General features: G+C 44.0%; 1 protein-coding gene across 3 annotated transcripts in view; it reads right to left on the reverse strand.

Moving 5' to 3' along the window:
- Window positions 1–4,188: 4,188 nt before the first annotated feature.
- The window catches only part of LOC132780600 (proto-oncogene tyrosine-protein kinase Yrk), a 136,274-nt gene continuing 119,131 nt past the window's right edge, over window positions 4,189–21,331 (reverse strand). For 2 of the 3 annotated variants that reach the window (XM_060784330.2, XM_060784329.2), the window contains 4 exons: window positions 20,841–20,917; window positions 16,426–16,579; window positions 13,079–13,210; window positions 6,071–9,344 (listed from right to left, as the gene is read on the reverse strand). In XM_060784330.2, the coding sequence (XP_060640313.2) occupies window positions 9,136–9,344; window positions 13,079–13,210; window positions 16,426–16,579; window positions 20,841–20,917 (572 nt within the window). In that variant the 3' untranslated portion in view covers window positions 6,071–9,135. Of the gene's footprint in view, window positions 4,819–4,997; window positions 9,345–13,078; window positions 13,211–16,425; window positions 16,580–20,840; window positions 20,918–21,331 lie in introns of those variants that run through there. The other variant, XM_060784328.2, reaches the window with a different exon arrangement.

Below are 21,331 nucleotides of genomic sequence, written 5' to 3' on the forward strand. Positions count from 1 at the left end.
CAGGATGTAATATCTAATATGCAGCTCTATCTCTATATATAAATATGTTCTGTGCGTAATGAGTACCTTAAAAACAAAAGAACCAATGAACGAAATCACACCAAATTTGGCAACAAAACGTCTCACAACACAACGAGCGACCATCACTCAAAAAATTATGATTTTGTCATTTGGGAGTTGTAGTTGCTGGGATTTATAGTTCACCTACAAAGAGCAGTTTGAACTCCACTGATGATGGAATTGAACCAAACTTGGCACACAGAATTCCCATGACCAATGGAAAATACTAGAAGGGTTTGGTGGGCATTGACCTTGAGTTTGGGAGCTGTAGTTCACTTACATCCAGAGAGCACTGTGGACTCAAACAATGATGAATCTGGACCAAAGTTGGCACGAATACTCAATATGCCCAAATATGAACACTGTTGGAGTTTGGAGGGAAACAGACCTTGACATTTTGGAGTTGTAGTTGCTGGGATTTATAGTTCACCTACAATCAAAGAGCATTCTGAACCCCACCAATGATAGAATTGAGCCAAACTTCCCACACAGAACCCACAAGAACAACAGAAAATAATGTGTTTTCTGTTGGTCTTTGGCGACCCCTTTGACACCCCCTTGCGACCCTCCAAGGGCTCCTGACTCCCCAGGTTGAGCACCACTGCTGTAATGCTACAAGTCTCTCTGTATACAATCACACCACTCCTTAAGCAAATATACAGAATGGGAACAGCAGGGGCTTTTCTACAATTACCATCTATACTTGTGTACGTTAACCTCATCTATAGGTTGAGGGCTGGGTTCAGGGCCCAAGTTATGGAGTTTGAGAGGAACTGCAGATAATTCAAGGGCCATTCCATGGAGAAGGGAAAGCCATGCCAGCACCATTTTCCGATTTGCCATCTTAATTTTCCTGCCCAAGCATTCGAAAACAACAAAAATCAGACTGTGGCAGAGTATGGACGTGGGAAAATCTTGTAGGTTCTCCCAGGATAAGCCAAGCTCTTGCCACTCCACTCAGAGAAGGGAATGAAGGGAATGAAGTCAATCCAATTTTTTGGGTCAGTTTTTAAACTTACAATTCAAAACTTATACACAAATATACCGTACTTACCAGATTCCAATGCTCACCTTTATTGACCTAATGAACTTCACAAAATTAGGGTGTGTATTAGAATTGCATAATATGGTAAATTCTTTTCTTTTTTTTCTTTTTTTTTGGTTTTGGGGGTTTTGAAAAATTGAGGTGTGCATTAGATTCGATGCTGCATTAGACTTGAGTTGATACGGGTATAGTAAACGTAAAGGGTAAAGGTTTCCCCTGACATTAAGTCTGGTCGTGTCTGACTTGGGGGTGGTGCTCATATCAATTTCTAAGCCAAAGAGCCGGCGTTGTCTGTAGACACCTCCAATGTCATATGGCCAGCATGAATGCATGGGGCACCGTTACCTTCCTGCCAGAGTGGTACCTATTGCTCTAGTTACATTTAGATGTTTTTGAACTGCTAGGTTGGTAGAAGCTGGGCCTAACAGCAGGCACTCACCCTATTCCCCAAATTCAACCGCTGACTATTAGGTCAACAAGTTCAGCAGCTCGCTGCACCATCGGGGATTCCCCATGGGTATACATTATGCTAAATGTGTCAGATGCCTCAGACAAATGGCTTTCAATGTCATTAAATGCCCTGATGTTAAGTGACTTGCTGTATTATGATTGTATGTTTACTTTCAAGGAGGTGAAGATATGCTTTTCAGATTCGCTGCAAAAATGCCCCAAACGGTGCAGAGGTCAGAGCAGATGACAGAGCATAGCTACACTATTGTAGCTGTGCCTCTACTGCAAAATCTCAGCCATTATTCCCAATAACATGGTCTATCAAATGTTGAACAGTCTAGCTCTAGGCAATTCAACTGCTGCAGCTTCTGCGTAGATGTCCTTGCAAGGAGTGCTGTGGTTCTGTGTCACCGTGGGATAAAAAAAGAAGCAAACAAGCAGAGCTAAGGCAAAGAGAAAGCTTGGGGAGGAAACTAGAACATCCTATCAATGCAATGCATGCAGATATACACACACATAAGAGGACAGAACCAAACTTGCTTGCTTTCAGTACATATAGCTTACTATCCAGTGGTTCTCAACCTGTGGGTCCCCAGGCGTTTTGGCCTACAACTCTCAGAAATCCCAGCCAGTTTACAAGCTGTTAGGATTTCTCTGAACTGAAGACCAAAACATCTGGGGACCCACAGGTTGAGAACCACTGCAAGACTGTGTATGCCTTCAACTCATCTTTTGACCTATGGTGTCCCTATGGATTTCTTTGGTCTTTTTTCAGCAAGAAATACTCAAAAATAGTTTTTCTTGGTCTGAGGCTGGATCTATACAGCCCTATATCCCAAGATCTGATCCCAAATTATCTGAACTGGGTTATATAACTCTTCACTGCCAGATAATCTGGCACAAGAAGATAATTTGGGATCAGTTCCTTGGATATTGGTCTGTGTAGATCTAGCCTGAGGCCCCTTCCACACCGTAATATAATTCAGATTATCAAAGCAAATCATCCACATTATCTGCTTTGAACTTGATTATATGAGTTTACAATACCACCTAAGCTCTGCGAGTGCAGCATTTTTCCGAATGAAGCAGAGTGTTTGAGGACTGGGACATCCGTAGGGATACCAAGGTGCTTGTTTATAAAGCTTATTGTACTCCCAACCCTGATATAAGCCTGTGAGACGTGGACTATCTACAGATGTCACATGCAACTCCTGGAATGATTCCATCAGCGTTGCCGCCGAAAAATCCTGCAAATCTCCTGGGAAGACAGGCAGACAAATGTCAACGTGCTGGAAGAAGCAAAGACCACCAACATTGAAGCGATGGTCCTCCGCCATCAACTCTGCTGGACCGGCCACATTGTCCGAATGCCTGACCACCGTCTCCCAAAGCAGCTGCTCTACTCCAATCTCAAGAATGGAAAATGGAATGTTGGAGGACACAAAAAGAGATTTAAAGATGGACTCAAAGCCAAACTTAAAAACTGTGGTGTAAACAAAGAGAATTGGGAAGCCCTGGTCCTTGAGTGCTCTAGCTGGATGTCAGTTGTGACCAGCAGTGCTGTAGAATTTGAAGAGGCATGAATGGAGGGCGAAAGAGAGAAATGTGCCAAGAGGAAGGCATGTCACGCCAACCCAGATCGGGATGGCCTCACTGCGGGAGAACATGCAGGTCCAGAATAGGGCTCCACAGTCACCTACGTACCCACCACCAGTACACTGAACTTGGAAGATAATCTTACTTGGTCAACAAGGCCTAAGTAAGTAAGTAAAGTATATAATCCAGTTCAAAGCAGATAATCTGGATTTCATATGGCAGTGTAGAAGGTGCCTGGGTTATATCCTACTGTAGAGTCTTTGCTCTTATTTAATTCTGGACTAGTGTGCGGAACGTTAGTGCTAACCAGGAAGCTGTGAACCGTAAATAAATCAAACTTACTAATTTTAAAATGCAGAGGTAAATTATAAAATTAATACATTTCTTAATTCATTATATTGTTAACTCATTACAGTGGGGAAAGTGATGTTAAATTACAAAAATGGCCAGAACTGAATTAAAGCAATGAGAAACAATTGTTTTGGAATGTCTTTTAAAAAATTCTTGTTGAAAAGTACAATGGATGAGAGGTAACAAATTAAATTTAAATTAAGTATAGTAGAGTCTCGCTTATCCAACATAAATGGGTCGGCAGAACATCAGATAAACGAAAATGTCGGATAATACGGAGTCTCCTCCTGTTACCCGTACAACGTGGTGCCAGACACCTAGAATACTAACAAGAGGGACTCAAAGGGTCAAGGCAAGGCAACGCCTCGGCGTTAGAGCAGCCCAGCAGGAAGTGTTCGGATTCAGAAGAGGAGCGTAGAAATCAGAGGGAAGGAGGGAGGGCACTTCTGCTTCCGGTCCTGCCTCTTTTCCCCATTTCCTCCCTCCTCCTCCTCATCTTGCCTTTTTCATTTATTGGAAATGGAGAGAGAGTTGGGGAGCGCTCCTTTAATTGAAGGGGAAATGCTGGAGCAAAAGGGGGGTGTTGGATAAGAACGTCGGATAAGACGGAAGGTCGGATAAGCTCTACTGTATATCCAACATTTATTCTTTCGGAGCATTCCTCATGTCAAAAACTCACAAATGGGTCCCTTGTTAGAAAGTTTTATTTCTCTTTATTTACAGATTTATTTTAAAAAACACATACACACAAAACGCAGTATAGAAAGTAGTTTCAATGACAGTAGGTGAGAATGGGAAAGGTTCATTCTGGGTGGGAGATCTTAACTTATGATACTAAATCATTTGTTCACCATGTTCACAAGATGCCGATGTCCATGTCTTCTCTCTAGGAAGTCTGCAGCCGTAGTTCAAAGCTGGGCTGAGTCTGCTATGCAGCATGGTCCCTGTATCCATGGGACCGTCATCCAGGTTCATGTGTCCCCCTCCGACATAATCTGCTGGGCCTTTTCAAGGTCCTCCAGTGTAACTCTAGGATATTCTTGGTCCAAAGGTTCATTTTAATAGGGTTCGGCATTATCCACTTCTTCGCATATCATTGCAAAGTCCAGGAATGTATTCTCGCAGGAGTCGTACTGTACTGTTCTACCTAACCATCCACCATAGTAAGAGACTCTATTATCTGAAGATGCTTGCCATAGATGCAGGTGAAACGTCAGGAGAAAATGCCTCTAGAACATGGTTATATAGCCCGGAAAACCTACAACAACCCAGACTCTATTCCGTTTCCAAAACAAACGCTTATTTGCTTCTAGGTTCTTGTGGGTTTTTTCGGGCTATAGGACCGTGTTCTAGAGGCATTTCTCCTGACGTTTCGCCTGCATCTATCATAGTAAGAGACTCTATTATCCGAGGATGCTTGCCATAGATGCAGGCGAAACGTCAGGAGAAATGCCTCTAGAACATGGCCCTATAGCCCGAAAAAACCCACAAGAACCTAGTGATTCCAGCCATGAAAGCCTTCGACAATACATATTTGCTTCTACTCTTGATGCCATGAATTGTAAATTCATGAATTGTGAATTCTATGATCAAACCCTTTGTCTGAACAAGGGGATTTGGTTTTTTACTTTTTCTGAAAAATTAGGAGAGGAAATGCATCCCTTTTTTGCTTTTCTTGCTTGAAGCAGGCTTGGGATAGCTTTCAGCAAATCCTGAAGGTATCAACATACCACATTCTAGTGCCCTATTTGAGCTATTGCAGACACTTACTTCCCCACTGCATCCCAAGGCTGGGTTGTTCATCCATAGCTCATGACATCAAGACACTTTCTCTTTTCTTTCCTCCCTCCCCTCTCCCTCCAGCCAAAAATTACCACTTGTAAACATTGCCTGAGGAAGAGATGTAAAGAGGTTGCACATATGTGCTGTCTTTATAGTTGGCCTAGCAAATACACTCAATCCATACAAATCTGGAAAATATATTCTTATACATTTTTATATTCCCAATGTTCAGAATCAGGACAGAGCGTCATGTTTCCAGGAGGAGGAATGGGGTGAACAAGATAAACCTTCTCAGTTCTCAACAAGGCCATCCAATGGGAACACATCTGAATCATTCTCTCAAGCATAGTCTTAACCAAGGGTCCTTAAACTAAGGCCCAGGGGCCGGATACGGCCCTCCAAAGTCATTTACCCAGCCCTCACTCAGGGTCAACTTAAATCTGAAATGATTTGAAAGCACACAACAACAACAACAATCCTATCTCATCAGTCAAAAGCAGGACGACACTTCTCATTGAAATACTAATAAATATATGTTAAAATTGTTCTTCGTTTTAATGATTGTATTGTTTTTAAGAGGTTTTTTACACTACAAATAAGATATGTGCAGTGTGCATAGGAATTCATTCATGTTTTTTTTCAAATTATAATCCGGCCCTCCAACAGTTTGAGGGACTGTGACCTGGCCCTGTTTATAAAGTTTGAGGACCCCTGGTCTAAACTGAAGGGAGACACTTGCAATGTTGGAAATAGCAACCTTCTCAAGCCTCCAGTAGTTGTCTGTTCTGTATATAATTCAGATTGTTTACTGTATTGTATATGTGTGTGTTGGTTTGCAGTTTTCCTTAACCTCTTTTTTGTGGGAGAGGCTGCAGACCATGTGATAAGAACTGGGCTTGTTCAGGACTCAGACTCCATTTTAGAACTGTTATGCTTAAGACTTCAGTAGGAAGTATGTGTTCAGTTTAGACTTCGATAGGAACTGTTTGTTTCGGACTTTAGTAGGAAGAGTATCATTAGATACACCATTGGACTTTCAGACTAGACAGAGACTATTAGACTCTTGGCACAGAGAGATGCTTTGGACTATGCACTATTGATTCTAGGAAATGAAACTCTGTGTTACCTACCCAGAGAAACTACTTCAAATCCTATTTGTAATTGGATTGATGTCAAAAGTATGATATCTGGGACCCTATGCTGGTTATGCACCATGGGTGAGAATTCATGAAGGGAAGATGTGCGCGAGACAGTGCAGTGAGTGAGAGATGCAACTGCGAGGGAGGGAGGGAGGAGGAGGGGGTCTACGGCTCACACATCCTGCCCTCCCAGAGCACCGGCTCCTCCACTGTTAGAAAGCAGGCGGGGAAAAGCAGAAGAGGAGGGGAAGGGAGGGAATCCACTGCTCTGTTCGCACTAGGGCCTTGTAAAAACCCTCCCCGGCCACTAGTACACTTTCCGTCCTTCAAAAAAAGCAGCCCCAGCATCTGGGAACAGTCCAAGCAGAGTTCCCTTCATTAATTCTGATGCGCGTTGTAGGGTTCGTAGTGTCCCAGCTATCATACTTTTGCCGGATTGATGAGCAAAGTATGCTGAATACATGAATATAAATACTGTGTTTTCTGATGGTCTTTGGCGACCCCTTTAACACCCCGTCGCAACCCCCCCAGGGGTCCCGACCCCCAGCTTGAGAAATGCTGGTCTAACCCCATTGTTCCTTTTGAGCTCCTCCCTCAGAAACACATTCTCTCACTACCTATCTCATCCAGGGTTTTATCAATTTTATCCTAGTACATTTGGCCCGCCCACTGTGTTCTATTTCTCTATCATGTTATTTTCTGGAGCCCCCGGTGGCACAGTGGGTTAAACCCCTGTGCCGGCAGGACTGAAGGTCGCAGGACTGAAGGTCGCAGGTTCGAATCCGGGGAGAGGCGGATGAGCTCCCTCTATCAGCTCCAGTTCCCACAAGGATGATAAAAAAACATCAAAATCATCCGGGCGTCCCCTGGGCAACGTCCTTGCAGACGGCCAATTCTCTCACACCAGAAGCGACTTGCAGTTTCTCAAGTCGCTCCTGACACGACAAAAAAAAAATCATGTCATTTTGAAACTGATTGTTTTATTTTAATGGTATTTTTTCTTCTTTGTATTTTATTTTGCTGTACTTTATTTTTGGGTTTGGCCTCATGTTACCTGCCCCGAGTCCCCTTTGGGGAGATGGTGGCAGCGTACAAATAAAAATTATTATTATTATTATTATTATTATTATTATTATTATGATTCACTGATTCTTTTATGAAGCATCAGAATTGTCAATGCTTCTTCCAAAGAATGCTGGGACTTGTAGTATAAATTATCTGTTAAGAGTTTTTTAGAATCTTCTGGAATGTCAGTTTAGGGTAGGGATGGAAAATGTGTGCTTCTCTGGAAGTCTGCTGGACTACATCACCCATTATCTCTCTAGCTACAAGATGAGAGCGGGCAGATGTTGTAGCCCAACAGTACCTGCACAAGTGCACATGCCCTACTCCTGTTCAACCACACCTCCCACTGACTACAACTATGCTTTCTTGATGCAACTTGTGGACCTGTAGATATGATTGAAATGTAGATCTGATGACCCCACACCATTGGCGATACTGCTGCAAAGTGTTGAGGGCTACAGCTGAACAACCCCTGAAGAACCTTAGTCCCCTCCTCCTGACCTCACAGGCGGACCTGTATAGAAGAAATGACAATTAAACCATGGTTATGGATACTGCCTGATTCATGACTCACTCTCATTAAGTGATTCCTGAGCTCCTGGCTTGGTAAGGAACGACGTGTCTTCACACAAAGGCACCACTACGTAACAGACATGCCACAGGTCCAGTTTCCCTCCCAGGCATTCTCCTTCCCACCTTCTTTTTTTGAGCCCTAAATGGCACTAGGACAAGCATTCCACCCTTGCAACTTTCCCACTTCAATTTTGGTTGCATTCTGCAACCACCTTCCACTCTCAATCATGCAAATGGTGGATTATGGCTTCAATATTACTGGCCTGGTTAAGAATGCAGAGGGTTAAGAATAGGAGGAAGAAAGGAATGAAATACAGAAACAACCCATTTCATGGCATTGGTTGGGTCTGGGTAGCAACTGGGATTTTTATGGACTCCAGGTTCTCATGACCCCATCAATGCTGGAGCGTCAGGCCTGGTAGAAAGGGAGACCAACATTGTTCAGCTCCAGAGCTTTTAACAATGATGTGGGACAGGAGGAACAAATGTCTGGCTTTCTAGATGTTCCTTAAACCCATCTCCCAGCAGCCACAGAAAGCATGAGCAATGGCAAGAGATTATAGGCTATGTAGTCCAACCATAACTGGAGTACGCAGCTTACATGTACTTGATGATAGAGGAGGACCACCTTCCTCACTTTGATTCCCTCCAGTTGTTTGGTTTACAACTGCCACCATCACTGACCATTGGCTTGGCTGGCTGGGGCTACTGGAAATTTTGGGGCACGATGCCGGGGAAAGCTGAAGTAGAGGCAAGCTCAAGAAGAAAAATAACTCAGTGAAGAGAAGTTCTCTTTCAGTCCACGCTCCTTGCCAACCCAGCTCAGGCCTTGCTCGTCTGTGCAACTCCAAAGTTGCCCAACCAAAAGAAAAATAAAACACTAAATCACAACTGGAAAGGGGCAGAGTCATAAAAAAGGAAAAGGGAACAGAAGAGGAGTCCAAACCTAGTTGAACAAAAAGGGATTCTTGGATCCTGGCCCCAGAGAGGGAAAGGGCTGTTTCTGTGTCTGCCAAGTGCCAGGGACTCGGGCCCACCAAAGGCGTATTTTCCAGCCAGCATTCCCAGCCACAACTATTGGTTGTCTCCTGGCTGGTACTGAGGCTCTGTGGCAGTGAAGTAGTCTTCAAGAAACGACTGGAGGTATTCAAAGGTGGGGCGCTCCTCTGGCTCCTTCTTCCAGCACTGCACCATCAGCTCATGCAAGGAGAGAGGGCAGTTCCCAGGACACTGCATGCGGTAGCCCCGCTCCACTTGCTCCAGCACCTCCCGGTTGTTCATGCCTACAGAACAGGAGAAAGAAAGGCCAGGGAGAGTTTTAGCAACTAGGCAGCACTCAGCTGAGGTATTTCGCTGCTATGCGAGGAACAGAACTTGAGAATAGTGTGTGATGAATCAACATTATCAACAACAGTTTTGAGTGTTCCCAGAGGTTCCCAGAAGACATCACAGCTCATCACAGAGTTTCATCTATGCTGATGATCGTGCCATTACTGCTCAAGCAGGGAGCTTTGAGATGGTAGAACAGAAGCTTTCCGAAGCTCTAGGTGCTCTTACGGCCTATTACAGGGAAAACCAGCTGATCTCCAACCCATCCAAAACACAGACATGTGCCTTTCATCTCAAGAACAGAGAAGCATCCGGAGCTCTGAGGATTACTTGGGAAGGAATCCCACTGGAGCATTGCAGCGTACCCAAATACCTGGGAGTCACTCTGGACCGTGCTCTGACCTACAAGAAGCACTGCCTGAATATCAAGCAAAAGGTGGGTGCTAGAAACAATATCATACAAAAGCTGACTGGCACAACCTGGGGATCACAACCAGATACAGTGAAGACATCTGCCCTTGCGCTGTGCTACTCTGCTGCTGAGTATGCATGCCCAGTGTGGAACACATCTCACCACACTAAAACAGTGGATGTGGCTCTTAATGAGACATGCCGCATTATCACGGGGTGTCTGCGCCCTACACCACTGGAGAAATTACACTGCTTAGCCGGTATGGCACCACCTGACATCTGCCGGGAAGTAGCAGCCAATAGTGAAAGGACCAAGGCAGAGACATCTCCAGCTCATCCCCTGTTTGGGTATCAGCCAACACGTCAACGACTTAAATCTAGAAATAGTTTGCTAAGATCTACAGAGACACTCGCTGGAAGACCTCAGCAAGCGAGAGTCCAAAAGTGGCAGGCTCAAACCCAGAACCTCAATCAATGGCTGATACTAAATGAAAGACTCCCCCCTGGGCAAACAGAGGACTGGGCGACTTGGAAGGCGTTGAACAGACTGTGCTCTGGCACCATGAGATGCAGAGCCAACCTTCAGAAATGGGGCTACAAAGTGGAATCCTCGACATGCGAGTGTGGAGAAGAGCAAACCACTGACCACCTGCTGCAATGCAACCTGAGCCCTGCCACATGCACCATGGAGGACCTTCTTGCAGCAACACCAGAAGCACTCCAAGTGGCCAGATACTGGTCAAAGGACATTTAATCAACTACCAAACTCACAAATTTTGTATTTTGTCTGTTTGTTTGCTTTGTTCTGTTATAAATGTAATATAATTTGACTGGTTGTCCTCACACGACAAATAAATAAAATAAATCACAGCTCTGTTTCACCATTGCCTCACCACCAGCTACTTTCAGTGGGACAATGAGTTTTACGAACAGAAAGATGGAGTTGCTATGGGGAGCCCTCTCAGCCCGGTCATAGCTAACTTCTACATGGAACACTTTGAAAAACAAGCCCTGGAAACAGTAACAAAAAAGCCCACTATATGGTTCATATATGTGGATGACACTTTCGCCATTTGGAGCCATGGAGAAGAAGAACTCAACAGGTTCCTGGACCATCTTAACAGCATCCACCCAAACATCCAATTCACCATGGAAAAAGAAAATGAAGGAAGACTGCCTTTTCTAGATGTCCTAGTCATCCGCAAACCAGATCAACAATTGGGTCACACCGTCTACAGAAAACCCACACACACAGATAGATATCTACATAAAAACTCCAACCATCACCCAAGTCAAAAAAGAAGCACCATTAAAGCCTTGGCAGACCGTGCAAAAAGAATCTGTGAACCCCACCTCCTCCAAGATGAACTGAACCACCTCAACTGGGCTCTACAGGCCAATGGAGACTCCACCTCAGACATCAGAAGAGATGCAAGATCAAGACCAAGCCACGAGAGTAAAGACGAAGATCCACCTAGAGGAAAAGTGTTCTCGCCATACATCAAGGGAACCACTGACCGCATAGGGAAGCTGATGAGGAAACACAACATACAAACTTTCTACAGACCCACCAAGAAAATCCAACAAATGCTACGTTCAGCAAACGAAAAGAGGGATCCTCTCACCTCTGCAGGAGTCTACCGCATACCATGCAGCTGTGGACAAGTCTACATAGGGACCACCAAATGCAGCATTGCCCAAACATGAATCAAGGAACATGAAAGGCACTGCAGACTACTTCAGCCAGAGAAATCAGCCATAGCAGAGCACCTGATGAACTAACCTGGACACAGCATTTTATTTGAGAACACAGAAATGCTGGACCACTCTCACAACCACCATGTCAGACTACACAGAGAAGCCACTGAAATACACAAGCATGTGGACAATTTCAACAGAAAGGAGGAAACCATGAAAATGAACAAAATCTGGCTACCAGTATTAAAAAACTCTAAAATTGCAACAGCACAACAACAGAGAGGAAACAAACAAGGACATCTAATCACCTCTCAACAAAAGTTTGCTCCAGGCACAGTCAGGCCATTGTATGCTACTCAAGGTGGTCAGTTGAAACATTCACACCTAGCTCCAGCAGACAAGAGTCCTTTATCTCACCCTGGTCATTCCACAGATATATAAACCCATTTTCCTAGTTCCAACAGACCTCACTACCTCTGAGGATGCTTGCCATAGATGCATGCGAAATGTCAGGAGAGAATGCCTCTAGACCAACAACCCAGTTTTGAATGTGCTTGTTGTAACCACTGAATGCCAAAGATATTCAAATCATTAGTGTAATTTTAATTTGAGCCCGCTGGTGGCACTGTGGGTCAAACTGCTGAGCTGCTGAACTTGCTGATCAAAAGGTTGGCAGTTTGAATCCAGGGAGCAGGGTGAGCTCCCACTGTTAGGCCCAGCTTCTGCCAAGCTGGTACTTTGAAAACATGCAAATGTTGAGTAGATCAATAGGTATCACTCCAGCAGGAAGGTGACAGTGCTCCATGCAGTCATGCCGGCCACATGACCTTGGAGGTGTCTACGGACAACGCCAGCAATTCAGCTTATATATTTATTTATTATTTCAAATATTTCTACCCCGCCCTTCTCAACCCCCTAGGGAGGACTCAGGGAAGCTTCCAGCTGGCAAAAATTTGATGCCTCTGTGTACATATAATAAAATACATAACAAAACCATTAATTATATATAGTTAAAACATTAAGTCAATACAATTAAAAAAACTACTAACAAATACCAGTCTGGTGGCCGTTATCTAGCCAAATTTTGTGGTTGGAGACTCCATTAAACTTATCCATAGTCCATTACCATAGCTATTGTCATCATTGCTATTGTCTGCATCGTTTCCCGAAGTGGAGATGAGCACCAACCCCCAGAGTTGGACATGACTAGACTTAATGTCAGGGAAAAACCTTTACCTTTTTAGAGGACGCTAATGATCAACATAATATAATGAACTTGAGTATTTTTCTTAATAGTTTAACCTCAAGATTAACAAAGTAATTGTCTTTATTGATCTAACAATACTGTACGAGTATACTAACAGTAATGTTTCCAAACTTAGACTAGAAGGTGAGTTCAGGAAAATTATTGCTCAGAATGTATTTATTCTACAAGCCAAAATCCTCCCAGAAGTTGGAATGACTGTCTCACCAGGGAATCCTGTACATTGTTTTCCAGAAGTCATGGTGCCTGTTGAGCTACATTTCCCCACAAGTTCCTCCCCCTGTATGAAAGAAGACACAGAGAAAGCCGTTTTACCTGGGTAGGGTACCCGCCCCTTGGTCACAAGCTCTGTCAAGAGGATGCCAAAGGACCAGACATCTGACTTGATGGTAAACTTGCCATAGAGGGCGGCTTCTGGGGCTGTCCATTTGATGGGGAACTTGGCACCTGACAGAAAGAGGGAGGAAGAAGACAACAAGGGATGAAGAGGAAGGGTGAGAAGTGTCCACAAGCTGAAGTCATTCTCTTATTCACACTTCTGCCTAAGTGTCAGTAGAATCAGCAAAGCCAAATATTTTTAGTGCCAAAGGAGAGATGGGATTGCCAGGAAATTTTAAATACTTTCTCTGATTGGCATATACACTATGCTATAATACCCACAAGTTCAAGAAACAGGGTGCGTTTGAGGCCAAAAAATTAAAAGCTTTCCTAAAGCATCCAAGAATCTCTAGGATAGAGATCATCTGCAGCCATCTGGCTCAACCTTCTTTAGTCTTGCACAGTGCATACACACACACACAGTATTTATATTCTGCCTTTCTCACCCCGCAGGAGACTCAGGGCGGATCACAATGTACATATACATGGCAAACATTCAGTGCCATAGACACACAACAACTTATATAGACAGACACTCAGAGGCTATTTAACATTCCAGCTTCTGGCAACCAGGGGAACTGTCACTTCACCGTCTGTTTGTGACACAAGTACTTCCTCATTCTTTGCATACTTGCTGGAGATTTTTATGACCTCATAAATTAGTTAAGTTAGCCTCCCCACATAAGTGGTACCTAAATTTCCTACTTGACAGATGCAACTGTCTTTCGGGCTGATCTATGTCTCTATGATAAGCTAAGGTGATGGGAGCTGTCTCCCTCAAGCTTATTTATGAGTTAACAACAACAACAACATTTTATTTTTCACCCGCCCTCTCTCACCAAGGGGACACAGGAGGCATCCAAAGTTAAAAATGGCAAACATTCAAGCTACTCCAAAACATAATAGGCAATTTACAGGCAATTAAATGCAGATAAATTAAAAATGTCATATAAAACATCTATACACATAATAAAAGTGAAAAAATGTGCAAGTGTGTATGTGGTGGGCAGCGTTACCCCAATACCCCCATGCATATGGGATATATTGAGTATGGTGATCAGATCATGATATGAATAAACATAACAGTGTAAATAATGCACCAGTAAGGCCTTTTCACGAACCACCATGAGAATTTGGGGGGGGGGGAAGCCCCTCCCCTCAAGCCCCCACGCCCCCTCCGCCCCCCCCAGCTACATGCCTGGTGGTGGGGGTTTCCATTTGCACAGACAGCCTCCCACCTCCACAAATGGGCTATAATTCCAAGTGCTGAGAAGCCTCCAAAGGCACTCCCTCTACTGACACTGTAGGTTATAGCGAGCACCATGAACATGTAGTCCAATTGGTGCCAATGTCCTCCCCAAACACTACAGCCCACCACCCAAGGAATGCTTTCATTCGGGGAGAATTTCATCCCTTGATTTGACGTGTTTCTCCACCAAAGGCAGCCATCCCAGGGTTCCTTGTATGGAATTTACATGATGCCCACCCACTGCCTCTCCCTTCAAACACAGAAGAATTGATCAGCAACTGAACAGACTGGAGGGGTCCAACAATTGACCGGGACCAAACTTGACAACTGAATATATTGCAGGAGTTTGGAGAAAATGACCTTGATTTTGGGAAGTGTAGTTCACCTGCATCCTGAGAGCACTCAACCCAGCTGACAATGGATCTTGACCACACTTGGTACACAAGACCCACCATGGCCAACTGTAAATACTGGCTGAGTTTAGGGGTGATTGCCCTGGGAATCTGGGAGTTGTAGTTCACCCTTATCCAGAGAGCACTGAACCCAGTCAATGACAGATCTGGACCAAACTTGGCACACAGACCCAACATGACCAACTGTGCAAACAAACCTGGTTTGGGTAGGATTGACCCGCAATTCTGGGAATTGTATTTCACCCATATCGTTTTGTATTTTCTGATGGGAGCATTAATTAAAAACAAAATCACATTCTGACTTTTCCCTAATAAATAGTGTTACTAATAAAATAAATGATATGACCTAACAGCCCCCCAAAAATGCCTTTTTCAAATAACCCGGGCACTGCCAAGTACACCAGCTAGTATAATATAAAACATATAATAAAAGACAAAATTACACAGATTGAAATACATATCAAAATAGAGGTCACCATAATTTAAAATTATTAAAATTGTATTAATTTATTTAAATATGGATCCTATTTTGTTGTCCTTCCCTTCCCATCAGTTCACAGCTCTCCACTGCCCTGCTTCATCTTTATGACAGCCCAATGAAGAACATCAGACCAAGGTCATCAATGAATTTTACACAATCATAGAGTTGGAAGAGACCTCATGGGCTATCCAGTCCAACCCCCTGCTAAGAAGCAGGAAAATTGCATTCAAAGCACCACCGACAGATGGCCATCCAGCCTCTGCTTCAAAGCCTCCAAAGAAAGAACCTCAACCATAATCTGGGGCAGAGAGTTCCACTGCTGAACAACTCTCACAGGAAGTTCTTCCTCATGTTCAGGGGGAATCTCCTTTCTTGTAGTTTGAAGCCATTGTTCCGCATCCTAGTCTCCAGAGCAGCAGAAAACAAGCTTGTTCCCTCCTCCCTATGGCTTCCTCTCACATATTTATACATGGCTATCATGTCTCCTCTCAGCCTTCTCTTCTTCAGGCTAAACATGCCCAGCTCTTTAAGCTGCTCCTCATAGGGTTTGTTCTCCAGACCCTTGGCTTGGTTCTCTCAACTCCTTGTTGATCATTGCACCATGCTGACCTTTGCCCAACATATGTCCCATGTTGGAGGACCACTACTGAACCACTGAAGTAGCTGGGTATAGATATCCTCTTGACAGGCCTAAAAGAACTGGAGCAACTGTCAGTCCCCAAGATCTTCAAGTGACTAGGTGATCCATGTTTTCTGCCAGAAACCCATGGAGAACTGTTGCTAGCAAGAGCAGATATTAGGTCAGGTGGACATTCAGTGTGATCTTGCTCTAAGGTAGCCCTCTTCTCTCCTTAAAGCAGGGATAGACCACATTTTTTCTGGTAAGTACCACGTTGCTTTTGGCATGCAGATGGTAGATCAAGCTGAAGTGGATAAGACATGCACTCAAAGTAGGAGAACCCAGCCCTTTCTTTCTCTCCACCCGTCTTCTCTCTATGCCACCTTCATTAATGGGCTACCAGCAAAGGAGAAGAGCAAACACAGCATCTTAAATTAATCAGAAGGATTTTGAAATGAGTGAACAGGAGTTCATGTGGGATAGTTGCTCCTCCTGCTTTGATAGGTCTGTCTGAGAGCATACCTTGGCGAGCTGTGTATTCGTTGTCTTCAATGAGCCGGGCCAGGCCGAAGTCGGCAATCTTACACACCAGGTTGTCACCCACAAGGATATTGGCAGCCCGCAGGTCCCGATGGATGTAGTTCATGCGCTCAATGTAGGCCATTCCAGCTGCAATCTTAATTACAGGGAGAAATAAGGATGAAACAATGACAAGGATGACTCAAATAATGCAGTTCTTCTATGTCCAATTGCTCAGGGGCTCCTTGTCATAGGTCGGAACGTGGCCCAGCTTACTTGTCCGAACGCATCTGCCTCTACATCCCACCTCGTAATTTAAGATCATCTGGGGAGGCCCTGCTATCGCTCCCGCCAACATCGCAAATGCACCTGATGGGGACGAGAGACAGGGCCTTCTTGGCGGTAGCCCCCCACCTGTGGAATGCGCTTTCAAGTGAGATAGGATCAGCTTCATCCCTCTTGGCTTTCAGGAAGAAATTGAAATCGTGGTTTTGGGACCAGGCTTTTGGACAGCAGACTTAATTAGCACTTTGGTTGGAAATTGACTGGAATGGTGTTACAGCTGATGATACTGTTTATTGTTTTAATTAATGCTTTATGTACTGTTTTTAATTAATGCTTTATATATTTTAATAGTTGTTGTATTATTGTAATTGTTTATTTGTAGTGGTATCGAATCACTACCAAAATGTAAGCCGCCCTGAGTCCCCCTTTGGGGGTAGAGAAGAGTCGAGGTAGAAATACCAAAAATAAATATATAAATAAACATGAGCTACTTAGGATGAATTTAGAGAATTATTTCCAGCAGCAGATTTGAGGCAGAACTAAGATGTTAGCATTATGTATTAACAGCTTGCCACTTGCCATCTAAGTTAACTTGCTGCCTTCAAGTATGGTTAAAAAGTCTGCCCCATTCTTTTAGATTGCCAGAAAATGTGATGTTGAGTGAGTGGGCTTATTGACAAAAGACCCTCCTCATAAATGTATAGCAGAGTAACTTATCAGCAGCAGCGTGACCCAGCACCAATAACCCAAAGTGATTCAAAGAACAAAAACACACAAACCACAGGCTTTTTTTGGTAATAAAATAATATGGCTACACTATTTACAATAATAACAAAGTTTTCACAACACAAATAAAGTCCTTTATTTTTAATATACATGTGTTATTGTGATAATTTAATGCTTATGTTGTTTTATGAATTTTATGTTATGTTGTTTACTTTGTATGTTTCGGTGATGTTACTTGGAAACCGCCCTGAGTCCCCCTCAGTATTATTATTATTATTATTATTATTATTATTATTATTATTATTTCCTTCTTTGCTTCCATGCTGCGCTTCTTCCTCATGCAGACAAACAGCTTCGCTCTCACAAAGCCTCCTCTCACACTGAACTTAGAATCATACAATCACAGAATCACTGAGTTGGAAGAGACCTCATGGGCCATCCAGTCCAACCCCCTGCCAAGAAGCAGGAAAACTGCATTCAAAGCACCCCAGACAGATGGCCATACAGTCTCTACATCAAAGCTTCCAAAGAAGGAGCCTCAACCATACTCTGGGGCAGAGAGTTCCACTGCTGAACAACTCTCACAGGAAATTCTTCCTCATGTTCAGGTGGAATCTCCTTTCTTGTAGTTTGAAGCCATTGCTCCACTGCATCCTAGTCTCCACGGAAGCAGAAAACATGCTTGCTCCCTCCTCCCTATGACTTCCCCTCACATATTTATACATGGCCATCATGTCTCCTCTCAGCCTTCTCTTCATTAGGCTACACATGCCCAGCTCTTTCAGCCACTTCTCATAGGGCTTGTTCTCCAGACCCTTGATCATTTGAGTCGCCCTCTTCATCTGGACACATTCCAGCTGGTCAACATCTCTCTTCAATTGCGGTGCCCAGAATTGGACACAGTATTCCAGGTATGGTCTGAGCAAGGCAGAATAGAGGAGTAGCATGACTTTCCTTATCTAGACACTATACTTCTATTTATGCAGCCCAAATTCCCACTGGCTTTTTTTGCCGCCGCATCACATTGTTGGCTCATGTTTAACTTGTTGTCCACGAGGACCCCAAGGTCTTGTCCACACATACTCTTCTTTTTGGTAAAGTTTGGTGGATGACCTCCTCTGAAAACTAGATGGGGGAGTGTGTCTCTGCTGGTTCTCCTAGACATCTCAGCGGCTTTCGATACCATTGACCATGGTATCCTTTTGGGTCGGCTTTCCAGAATGGAAGGGGCATTGCTCTGCAGTAGCTCTGCCCCTTCCTGGAGGATCATACCCAGATGGTGATGCTGAGAGACACCTGCTTGGATTCCTGGCCTTTGACCTGTGAGGTCCTGCAAGGTTCTCTTCTTTCTCCCATGCTTTTCAATATCTACATGAAACACTAGGTGAGGTCATCCAGAGTTTTGGTTGTCCATGAGGACTCCAAGATCTTTTTCACACTATAGTAGAGCTCCACACAGTAGCAGCCTTTATACTGGAGCTTTACACATGAGGCTTTACATGCGAGGCCTTCAACCTGAAGCTTCTCTCACTGAAGCTTCTCACACTAGGCCGTCACACACTCGGTCTTCTCATAGACTAAGGCCTATCTCACACTGTGAGCCTATCTCACAGACAGAAACCTTTCTCCCACTGAGGTTTACCTCACACTGATGGATACTAAGCTACAGGCACTCCTGCTTTTATGGAACTGCAGCTTTTGCTGTTTCATTGCATCCATTTAACCCTTTCAGTGCTTGACTAACATTTTTGTCATTAAAAATAGCTAGTTAATTTTAAATATTTCTGACATGTGAAGGGGATAAGACTTGTTTTTTTAGCTTTAGAGAGCAAAATGTCTTAGGCCAGCCCTGATAAAACCCCATTCTATAGAAACACTCTGCTTCAAACTCTCCTACAGTAGATAAGACAGCAAACTTATTTCATATGCTTCGGATTAAAAAGGAAAAGGGGTTCACTTATGTTATTTAAGGTAATGAAAGAGTTCATTATTGCACATCGGTCAGTTAACTATAATGACAGCACTGTACCTAGGTGCTAACATCTAATTCCACTACAATCAATGGAATTTACTCCCAGGAAAACAAACACTGACATTTACTTCAGTCAGATTTGCCTATTAGACTGCTGCAGCAAAAACAGAGAGTAAAGTGTTACCAGATAAACTATTGAGAATACACTTTAACTGATAAGATAGTGATTTAATCAAGTGTGAAAGGAGACCTATTTCCTTATTATTTGTTTATAATTTCAATGACATTCTTAATTCAGAAAATAATTGGCCATCTTTTGCCTGCTCCCAGTTACCTGGGCTGGTCGCTTCTGTGGTGAGAGAATCGGCCGTCTACGAAGACGTTGCACATTACAGGGAAAACCAGCTGATCCCCAACCCATCTAAAACACAGACATGTGACTTTCATCCCAAGAACAGACAAGCATCCCGAGCTCTGAAGATCACCTGGGAAGGAATCCCACTGGAGCATTGCAGCGCACCCAAGTACCTGGGAGTCACTCTGGACCGTGCTCTTACCTATAAGAAGCACTGCCTGAACATCACGCAAAAAGTGGGTGCTAGAAACAATATCATACGAAACCTGACTGGAACAACCTGGGGATCACAACCAGATACAGTGAAGACATCTGCCCTTGCGCTGTGCTATTCTGCTGCTGAGTATGCATGCCCAGTGTGGAACACATCTCACCACACTAAAACAGTGTATGTGGCTCTTCAAGGGACATGCTGCATTATCACGGGGTGCCTGCGCCCTACATCACTGGAGAAATTACACTGCTTAGCCGGTATTGCACCACCTGATATCCTCCGGGAAGTAGCAGCCAATAGTGAAAGGACCAAGGCAGAGACATCTCCAGCTCATCCCTTGTTTGGGTATCAGCCAGCACATCAACAACTTAAATCTAGAAATAGTTTTCTAAGATCTACAGAGACACTCGCTGGAACATCCCAGCAAGCGAGAGTCCAAAAGTGGCAGGCTCAAACCCAGAACCTCAACCAATGGCTGATACCAAATGAGAGACTCCCCCCTCGGCACACAGAGGACTGGGCAACTTGGAAGGCGCTGAACAGACTGCGCTCTGGCACCACGAGATGCAGAGCCAACCTTCAGAAATGGGGCTACAAAGTGGAATCTCGGCATGCGAGTGTGGAGAAGAGCAAACCACTGACCACCTGCTGCAATGCAACCTGAGCCCTGCCACATGCACAATGGAGGACCTTCTTGCAGCAACACCAGAAGCACTCCAAGTGGCCAGATACTGGTCAAAGGACATTTAATCTACTACCAAACTCACAATTTTCGTATTTTGTCTGTTTTTTTTCTTTTGCTTTGTTCTGTTAGAAATGTAATATAATCGACTGGTTGCACTGACACGATAAATAAAATAAGTTACCTGGGCTGCCATGTCCACCAGTTGTGGCAACTTCAGGAAACGACCATCTCCATCTTTCAAAAAATCCAGCAAACTCCCTGTGGAAGGAAGAATCAGGAGATCATCAAGGCAGGCACTTGTGAGGATTCCATCCCCATGTCCTACCTTCAGCACCGTTTCCTCTGCCTCTTTCATTGCCTGCTCTGTATTCGTAAAAGGAAACCTTCCTTGAATATCAAGTGACAAAACAATGATGTGCAAGATGGGATCCCTACGTTGGAACTAGCCTTTAACTGGTTTTATGCTAATCTAACAGGGATGGATTCTACTCTGAAACTAAATTCAGACTCCCCGGGGTTCTGCTTCAGTCTTGGTTTCCCTGAATGGTTACATCCTCTTCCCTGTGGCATTATTACTTACTACTAGCTGTACCCGCCATGCGTTGCTGTGGCCAACCTTCCCTCTTTCTCTTCTTTCACTCCTTCCTTCACTCCCTCTTTCCTTCCTTCCTT

This window comes from Anolis sagrei, chromosome X (genome assembly GCF_037176765.1).
Source record: "Anolis sagrei isolate rAnoSag1 chromosome X, rAnoSag1.mat, whole genome shotgun sequence".
NCBI classification, from domain to species: domain Eukaryota; kingdom Metazoa; phylum Chordata; class Lepidosauria; order Squamata; family Dactyloidae; genus Anolis; species Anolis sagrei.